Source organism: Acanthochromis polyacanthus, chromosome 20 (assembly GCF_021347895.1).
Source record: "Acanthochromis polyacanthus isolate Apoly-LR-REF ecotype Palm Island chromosome 20, KAUST_Apoly_ChrSc, whole genome shotgun sequence".
Taxonomy (NCBI): Eukaryota; Metazoa; Chordata; class Actinopteri; family Pomacentridae; genus Acanthochromis; species Acanthochromis polyacanthus.
The window spans coordinates 11517987-11528088 of NC_067132.1; the positions used below are offsets into that span (position 1 = coordinate 11517987).

Consider the following 10102-nt stretch of genomic DNA (forward strand, 5'->3'; position numbering starts at 1 on the left):
CAACTTGTCTGTCTGGCTGGGCTTTGTTGGTGAGTCCTTGTCAAAGTTGAGTCATTCCTTTGAAATATGGGTCACCTTTAGAGCATAAGGGCAACTATTGCACCACAGACATGCAGGGCAGTTATCTGGAATGTAGGTGTAACTAGACATTGTGCAAAAGAAGAATGTTTCCTGACGTTTAGAGCACAGCCACACCCACATAAGTCAAACAGGTAGGACAGTAAAGGCTTCATTTGTAATCTATGCTGGGGTAAAGAAACAACTCCAGTCATTAGAAATGATAATATTGACAGCATTTACAACATAAAGTTTAAAACAGTTTCTTCCAGAGCATCGTGACAGTCAATAGTGATAAAATGCTAGTAGGGAGTACATTGAAATAACAGGTATTAATTTGAGGTTTTCCCTATTTGTGCTTTTATGCCTTCTTTTCAACAGGATCAGGAACAGTTCACTGTTTAAAGTAAGGAGGCAAACTATTATCAGTTAGTTTTATTTTGCACACACAGCTTGCAGTTGTTCCAAATAGGATGTCACTACTATCTAATGGGATAAGACGTTATGCCTGCAGCTGTACTAAGAGCCAAAGCAGGGCGGGTAAACAGACAGAAAAAGTGACAGTATCTGTGTCAATGGGAGTGGTAAGGAAAGTTTTAAAGATGAGTGTGAGGTGAGTCAGTTTCCATGTCGGGTGTTGTCAGCAACAAGACAAAATCCAACTAAATGATGCAGTTCAGGTTGAGTCAGGAGCTGTGAAGAAGTGTGGCCATGCATGACTTTGTGATTGTGAAAGAGGTGAAAGTGATTGCTGTGAGAATTTACTTTTTCAGCTGCAACTTGCTGGAAAGTCTGCAGAGGTGGACAGAGTAGCCAAAAAATCGTACTCAAGTAAGCGTAATGTTACTTCAGAATAATATTGCTCAAGTAGAAGTAAAAAGTAGCCATTCTTATTATTTGGAAATACCAGAATTTGCACATTATTTTAAATTTTTGTCTGTCTGATCACATCATTTCTAAAGATATAAATCAGACATTACAGTCAAACAGTTACTCAGTACTTTCAGTACTTGAGTAGTCTTTCCACCAAATACTTTTTACTCTTACTTGAGTAATTTTTTGAATGACTACTTTTTACTTCTACTTGAGCAATATTATTCTGAAGTAACATTACTCTTACTTGAGTACGATTTTTTTGGCTACTCTGTCCACCTCTGAATGTCTGACTGTGAAGTGATTTCTTCTAACTTGATGTTTAGCCGGCTGGACAACAGTTGTTCTGCAGATACTGGAATCTGTTCATGGGAATAAGAAATGTGTGGATCACCAATGACATCACTCAGATTAGCAGAGCTTGTTAGAACAATCTGATGGTTCAGTTTAGTTTAGAAATGTGCACACGCTGAGCTGCAACACACATCATTTCTCAGTGTCTTGATGGCTGACTCAAAGCCAACATGAAATTATTATTCTTACAACAAATGAAAGACAAATGCATTTTTTTGCTGTCAAAATTAGGAATTTGATCCAGGTTAAAGACTATTTCTTTTCACTTTTAGCTCTCTGCCAGCTGTTGCAAGTAAGTTTTAAAGATCGACTTACCAGCAGTTGTAAAAGGTGTTACCCAGGAGCTCCACAGGTTGAAGTTCATACATTGTAACTGACAAATGTACTCAGAGTGTTGTGAGTACAACCTGACAACATTGTTGGGTGTGATTATCTTCAGCTCCTCTTCTTGGAAAAGTACAAAAAGTTGTGGTTGAATATGGCAGTGCAATTGCTCAGAATAATTTCTGACATGCATGTAGGGAAGCTGAGTACATTTACAGGTGATTAGTGTATATTTGAAGGTGATATTTGGATTATTATAATATTTAACTCCAATCATCATCTCTCTGTTTCTTTGTGCTCAAGCTGAGACTGTCCCACAGCTGTATAGAAGTGTAAAAGTTGTAGATTAAACTTTTCTCTGTGTATCAAAGTTCCATATTTCATTTCTTTTGTTGCTTTAAAATAATCCCTACTTTTCTACAATAAAAGCTTGGCTGCAGCTCAAGCACACCTATTCACCTACGACTCTGCAAAATTACTTTGGCATGTTGTAATTTTGGAGCCATTTAGTTATACATGTTTCAACCATGAACTGCTTCTGAAAGAGAATAATGACAGAAAGCTCCACCCTGCAGGACCAGTTCTTTACCTTCGTTCTGTCATATTAAACCTTAGAAGTCTGAATGTGTGTTTTTGAAAGTGTAGTTGTTGGAAATTCTCCACCCTGATGCTGACTGCTTGTATCACTAATGATATATCCTCTAGTGCAGGGGTCTCAAACATGCGGCCCTCGGGCCAAAACCGGCCCTCCAGAGGGTCCAATCCGGCCTGTGGGATGATTTTGTAAAGTACAAAAATTACAGACAAGACATTAACTGCAGATTATACTTTTGTAAAACTGTAAATTTCAAATAATTTCTAGACCTTGACAAATAGTTTTTTATCACAAAGTAAAATACTGGATTGTTCATTGTTCTTTTGTGTCTCATTTTTGTGATACATCGTTTTGTTTTTGTTTGTTTTTTTTGTCTTTTCTTTTCTGACTTCCTGTTTTAATCATAAAATAGTATATCATTCAGTTCCAGATATCTGTGACTAAATGTTGTGTTCCTTTGCAGACACTCTGTGATCTGTTAGTTGTAATGTGTAAATGATAAACTGAGTCATAATGTTGCTGAAATTAAATTTGTTTTTCTGAAGAAATTCCAGATTGTTCGTAATGTTTTGTAAAAAGATCATTCTTTAATACCTTGAACATTTTCAGAACATACTTTTTGCACATCCCTGCTCTAGTTTATTAAAACTCCATGTGAACATGTTAGTGAAGTTGAAAAGTTGATTTTCACTGCAGGGGGTCTTGAATTAAACAATAAATATGAGGGGGGTTGTACTGTAATGTAATGCCTGTGGAACTCAGCCCACATATCAGGATGGATGGAAACTTATTGCACACAACTACAGACAAATGACATCCAACCTAACAGTCAGCACTACCACCTGGACCCCCAGGTTCTCTGTTTTACCAAACCAAAGGAACCACAGCAGGCAGAACCACCAATGCAGATGCAGATGCAGCAGCAGCAGTGTAACCCGTTCACTCTACCACCTGGCCTGCTGAAGATTAAAGAGTCAACAGTAAAGGAATCATTCACTAACAGGAGGACATGTTACTAACACTTGGTATGGGTGGTGCCATGTGGAGAAGGGATTCTTGGAGACAGAGAAAATGTGGTTCCAGAGAGAGAGAGAGACTTGTTTTTCTGGCTTCTGTTTGCCTTTCTTATCTCCTATATGCTGCTGTCTTCACCTGTCTGATGGGAAAAGCAGTTTCAGGGAGCAGCCCTCGGTTACTGAAGGTTTAGTGTGTGTGTCCAACAGCTCCAAGCTCATAATGTTACACAACACACAGGAACCGTCTTATCCCTTTATGACCTCCCTGTGTGTGGCTTTAATATCTCTTAATAGCAGCTGCTAGAAATGATCCTTTGTCCTCAAGTTTTGATAACACATTGTCACACAGATTTCCTGTCATATGCATACTTTAAACATGGTTATTTCTGATAGCGCTCTTGTATGTGGATAATACCAAATTTAGCAAACTTTGTTCTAAATGTTGACAGAAGATAATTAGTTAATGTCGTGCTGATTTGGATGCACACTATAAAAAACATCTTTTCTTAATAGAAGGATAACCACACAATAACAACATGGTGGAGGGATGGCATGTGTCTACTTCAGACCTCAGTCTTGGGTTCTCTAAAGTCACAGTTAAAGGCATTCTCTTTACTCCAATGTCTGTTGTTTTTCCCTGCTTTCCAGTCAGTGTTGGGATTTTGTGCATTACTGCTGTACATGGTTCATGTGGGATTTAACTGCTGCATTAATGTAAAGAAATGCACCAACACATAAAAAATGTGTCACTTTAGCCTCTAAGTGATGAGAAAATCTAAGTTATCAGTTTCTTACCTTTTAGGTCTTTATAGAGCAGTTCTGTGATGTTCTAAAATGTGTGCTGGTGCTCACATTTTAGATACCAGACTGTTTCTTTTTACAGATTTGTTTCTGGTACATTTTAGGTGAACAGCTAAACCATCATATGTAGCATGAAGCACCAAAGACAGTTATAAATACACTACTGTTCAACAGTTTGGGGTCACCCAGACAATTTTCTGTTTTCCATGAAAACTCTCACTTTTATCCATGTGCTAACATAACTGCACAAGGGTTTTCTAATCAACAATGAGCCTTTCAACACCATTAGCTAACACAATGTAGCATTAGAACACAGGAGTGATGGTTGCTGGAAATGTTCCTCTGTACCCCTATGGAGATATTCCATTAGAAATCAGCCGTTTCCACCTAGAATAGGCATTTACTACATTAACAATGTCTAGACTGTATTTCTGACTAATTTAATGTTATCTTCACTGTAAAAAAAATGCTTTTCTTTCAATAATAAGGACATTTCTAAGTGTTCCCAAACCTTTGAACAGTAGTGTATAAAAACAAGTCTCATCACTTAGTAGGTAAAATGACCATCATTCCAGTGTAATATATTGTAATATGCATGTTTGTAACAGGTGTCTACTTTGTCCACAGTGTCTGAAAACTGAGGCTTGTAAGGCTGAAGTCCACTCTGACTTTGGTCAGCTGCTGAGTGAGCTGAACAAATCAGACGCTCCGTACACCCTCAGTGTTGCCAACAGACTCTATGGAGAGCAGTCCTACCAGTTTGTTCAGGTGTGTGTCTTCTTTTTTCCAGCATATGTTCTGGGTATTCACAAACAGGGTTTGGTTATGCTTATGTTTCATTCAGCTAGCATGACTAAGAAAAGCAGAGAGGAATGTTGAAGAGGTTTAAGAAGCAATGATGGATATGGGAGTGGGCCCCAGGCCAAAATACAAGGAAAAAGTAAATTAATGACTGTAAAATACTGTTTTATCCACAAGAGCTTTTAATTCTAGTAAGATGAATCATGGGGTTCACTTATAACTTACAAATGTGTTGTTTGGTTCGATGGATTCCAGGAGTTCTTGGGAAAAACCAGGAAGCACTACAACGCTGAGCTGGAATCTGTGGACTTCATGAAAAAGTCTGAAGCAGCCAGACTCAACATCAACAGCTGGGTGGAGGAACAAACACAAGGTGGATCAACACACACATTTACTGTGTGTAAACTGACCTGCAAACCTCCTTCTGTCCGTCTGTCTGTCAGTCCTGTGTTGGTTTAAGTGCAGAAAGAGCTATATTTGCAGATATTTTAATACAAACTTACATGGATGTAAATGGCCTGACTGAGCCATGAGGGACATGAAGAGGACCTGTGTTGCTTTGGGTTTGAATGGCGGAGTGATGATTTGATCAAATTCTATTGAACAAAGGCAGAAACATTTCATTTTGGTGTGTTATGTGATAAATAGAGCTGGAAAATGTTAACAAAGTGACAAACTTAAAGTATACTATTTATATTTGACCAAATGTGACATTGCTTCACATGCATCAATTCTTTTCACCAGGTAAAATTAAGGATGTGCTGGCCCAGGGTGTGGTGGACGACATGACCAGGTTGGTGCTGGTCAATGCCATCTACTTCAAGGGCAACTGGAACAAGCAGTTTAAGGAGAGCTCTACACGTGACGCTCCATTTAGAGTCAACAAGGTAAAACTGCAGCAGAATGATGATGTGATTATACAGGGTGTCCCAAAAAAATGTATACACACTTTAAATAATTGTAAGCTCGGTGTTTATTATAATTCGTTTCATTTTCAACATGTAAAAGAATCTACGAACATCATTCTGTTGTTTTGTCACCGCCTGTTCTCAAACTGATGTCCGTTCTGGTCCAGACACTGCCAACAACGCGAAGCGATGGAATAGCACACATCATGAAACAATTCCCTTGGTATTTGCGTTCAAGAAAAAGTCAAAAAAGTCATCTTGAAATAAACAATAGGGAAAAGATCTGTGGGATGATGAAGAAACTGGAAGCAGGTGAGATCAGGGGTGATCATGTCTTTCCGTAAAAGTCTCCCTTTTTTGTCCTCGAACTGTGGCCGCAAAACAACAAAAAACAAACAAACAAAAAAAAAAACAACTGACATTCAGTCACTGAATTGAGAGCAACCATTGAAAGTGAATGCATGCAAATACCAAGGGAATTTTTTTTGGAACACCCTCTATTTTGTAAAGTCAAGCTTCAGTTCTGTCTTCACTGTGTAACAGATTTAAAACATGAGATGCAACATCATGAGATACTATCAACAGAATGATTTTGCAAACTGCATTGAAATTGATGCATTTTTCAGCCCTTCTCTTCCATGAAGTACAGCTGTTTCAAAGAGGTCATAGCAGGCATATGAAAGCCCCCAACAGGAGTGTCCAGTACATCTTCAAACCACAGCTCAGCGAAGGCAAGAGACAACTCAAGACGACTTTTAAGAACATTATGTTTGTTTCTGAGTTCTGAATAAAGGTTGAATTCTCTGATGGATTTCTAATTTAATCAGAGAAGTAATATCATTACTACACCTTCTTCATTAAAATTGTTAGAAGAAATGTGAATAAAAGGAATTCAACATCAGTGTCTGACAGAAATCCTCACTGTGGTGAAAGTCTGATGATGTAGACTGCATATTAGAAAAGGATAGGAGGATGTATTTCTCAGGTTTTTTGAAACATGAGTTGCAGAAAACAAGAAATTGTAAAACTTTCATTCTGGGTAACAGATCTCATGGTCTTTGTATCAGTCAGAGACAGGCCTTTCTATTGGTCTAATAAATGTTGTTTTATCCACTGACAAAATATTCACCACAGTAAAAAAAAGAAGAGTAAAGACACTGAGTAATAAACAGTGATTTGTTAAAACAACATTTAAAGAGGTAGAACCATCAGGTGGCCGAAACACAGCAGAACCAACTGCAAAGCAAGCCTTAATACTAGATCAGATTTTTATGATGTTGGTTAACTGGAAAAAATGGAGTTAACATTGATAGTGGTTTGTTCACCACCTGATCTATGCCACTCCAAGTTTCACAGGTTTCTCATTCCTCTTGTAGGCAGACAAACCTTGAAACATCCATCCATCCATCCATCCATCCATCCATCCATCCATCCATCCATCCATCCATCCATCCATCCATCCATCCATCCATCCATCCATCCATCCATCCATCCATCCATCCATCAGCTTTGCTTGTTTTTAGTTCTTGGAGGTGTTTAACCTCTTATCCAAATGCTTCCTCGGTTCTGACTGACTGGTTGGTGTTTATTTAAGGCCACCAGTGGGTCATTACTCCTCCAAATCCAACATGAATAAAGATTTGGTTAAACTGGATGTCTGAGCTGCAGTCTGTGTGTCTGATAGGTGGTGTCAGAGGCCAACCTCTCTGTTTATAGACGATCTTTTCAGTTCAACATAGAAAGGTTCTGTGATAGAATAAGTCCAAACATCCAGAACACTTAATGTAGCTTTAAATATAATGTATAATATGTTAAAGAGTTGTAACCAAAGAAAAACAGTGGTTCCACTGCATGAAAGTTTGAATTATGGTGCAGCTGTGGCCACACTCAACAAATGCCTCAATGATTACACCCTGCCATGCACTTCTGATTCACTGCAACTGGGTGATGAGCACAAGATTCCAACTGGTGGGAAGTTTCAGGTTTTGTGGTTTTTCTGTTTCATGTTTTCAGAATGAAACCAAGTCCGTGAAGATGATGTACCAGAAAACTAAATTTCCTTTGACCTACATCCCTGAAGTGAACTGCCAGGTAATTCATAATCAATACAGTCCATCAGTCAGTATGTCTGGATAATGTGTGTGGGTTTAGTCTTTGCATGTATTCCATAAACTAGTTCATACACATGAACCAAACAGCTGCAAGGCCGGTTTGTGTATGTACTGTCATGTTTGAAATGTTTGACAGATCCTAGAGATGCCCTACAAAGGCAAGGAGCTCAGCATGCTCATCTTCCTCCCCAATGACATGGAGGACAGTACAACAGGCCTGGAGAAGGTACAAACACAAACATTTGTACTTGGGCACAAAACAAAATCTACAAGATACACACAAAGGAATGATTGATTTTGTGTCCACCACCCAGCTGGAGAAGGAGCTGATCTATGAGAAGTTTGTGGAGTGGACTCGTCCAGACATGATGGATGAAATTGAGGTCCAGGTGGGTCTGCCTCGATTCAAGATGGAGGAGAAGTACGACATGAAGAAGGTCCTGGCCAGCATGGGCATGGTGGACGCCTTTGACATGGGAAAGAGTGACTTCTCTGGTATGACGTGTTCCTGGATCGTACAAGATACATTAAAGAGCAGGCAGCCAAAGCCTGAACTGGCTACTGAAGTTCTCCCAAATCAATGCTGTCTACACTCCCACCAGGTACCATATTTATGTGAAGTATCATCTGTCACTCTCTCCTTTAACAGGCATGTCTCCTGCCAATGACCTGGTGCTGTCTGAAGTCATCCATAAGGCTTTCGTGGAGGTCAACGAGGAGGGAACTGAGGCTGCTGCTGCCACTGCTGCTATAATGATGCTGCGTTGCGCCATGATTCCAGCCACCTTCATCGCAGACCACCCCTTCCTCTTCTTCATCCGACACAACCCTTCCATGAGCATCCTCTTTGCTGGCCGATACTGCTCCCCTGAGTGAGAGCGTCGTTGTTTAGAGCAGGTTTTCCCAACAGAGGGAGGTTACAACACATATAATCTGCAATAGTGTAACGTTTTATTCTGCATCACTGGAAGAATGTTGAGAATAATCGCTCTACAGTTTCTTATCGCTAATCACACCCTGAGTTCCCGTCCAATGTTTCCAACACCAGGATTATGAGTAAAAACGATGGTGTTGGATCTTCTAAACCTGATCTCTCTCATTTGTGTCTCTTCTCATATAAATGATTGTGAATTTGTCCTGTGCCTTCCTGAACATTCAGCTCTAGCACTGTTTAGGCTAATCTCATCCTTTACTTTATGTCTGCAATGCACGTATGGTCCTGTTTGCTGCAGTCTTACTCTACTGTGGTTCATCTCTCCATATTGTCTAGTTTATCCTGCACCTTACATCCTTTTAAAGAATGTAACTTTATATTGTGCCTTTTTCACCCAGCAGCTCAGACATCAACTGTACCTTTTGGCTGCAATGTTCTCTGCACTTTATTTACATAACAAGCAATTTCATCATTTTATATTTTTGCTTGACCAAAAAAGAATGATGTGATGAAATCACAATAACAGGTGCTTGTGTTTTGGTAGTTACATAAAGTTCAGTTACATTTAACTGTACCTTTATACATGAAATAAAAATGGATTAAAAGTAAGAACTTACATGAAGGTTTGAACTGGTTTTGAGTCCAGGTCCTTTTGGTGTATCCCTGTGTTTTAAATATGGAATAAAAGTGTGTGGTTTGCAAATATTGTATGTCACATTTTTAAAAAAGTTTTTACTGATATTTTGTCTGATGTAGTTTAAAAAACAGTGGCGTTTATAATATAGTTTAATCATCTATCCATCCATCCATTCTCTATACACCGCTTTATCCTCACTAGGGGGTGCTGGAGCCTATCCCAGCTGACTCGGGCGAAGGCAGGGGACACCCTGGACAGGTCGCCAGTCTGTCACAGGGCCACATATACAGACAAACAATCACTCTCGCAAATGTCAGCAAACTAAGGAGCTGATCGTGGACTACAGGAAGAGACAGAGGGCTGAACACGCCCCCCTCTCCATCAACGGGACTACGGTGGAGAGAGTCAGCAGCTTCAGGTTCCTCGAGGTTCACATCAGGGAGGACCTGACCTGGTCACACCACACTGACTTCATCACGAAGTCAGCAAGACAGCAGCTCTTCTTCCTCCGCAGGTTGCGGAGGCTCAACATGGACTCCAGAATCCTCTGCAGCTTCTACAGGTGCACCATAGAAAGTATCCTGTCCGGTTGCATCGCCTCCTGGTACGGCAGTTGCACCGCCCTCAACCGTAAGGCTCTACAGAGGGTGGTGAAGACTGCACCACCCCAGCCACAAACTGTTCTGCCTGC

At 39.9% G+C, this 10102-nt stretch overlaps 1 protein-coding gene across 10 annotated transcripts in view; it reads left to right on the forward strand.

Annotated features, from left to right (window-relative positions):
• LOC127531400 (leukocyte elastase inhibitor-like) overlaps positions 1-9477 on the forward strand; it is a 203738-nt gene extending 194261 nt beyond the window's left edge. For all 10 annotated transcript variants that reach the window (XM_051940708.1, XM_051940712.1, XM_051940713.1 and 7 more), the window contains 7 exons: positions 4648-4788; positions 5077-5194; positions 5566-5708; positions 7743-7820; positions 7977-8066; positions 8155-8335; positions 8490-9477. In XM_051940708.1, the coding sequence (XP_051796668.1) occupies positions 4648-4788; positions 5077-5194; positions 5566-5708; positions 7743-7820; positions 7977-8066; positions 8155-8335; positions 8490-8716 (978 nt within the window). In that variant the 3' untranslated portion in view covers positions 8717-9477. The remainder of the gene's footprint in view (positions 1-4647; positions 4789-5076; positions 5195-5565; positions 5709-7742; positions 7821-7976; positions 8067-8154; positions 8336-8489) is intronic.
• Positions 9478-10102: the final 625 nt, after the last annotated feature.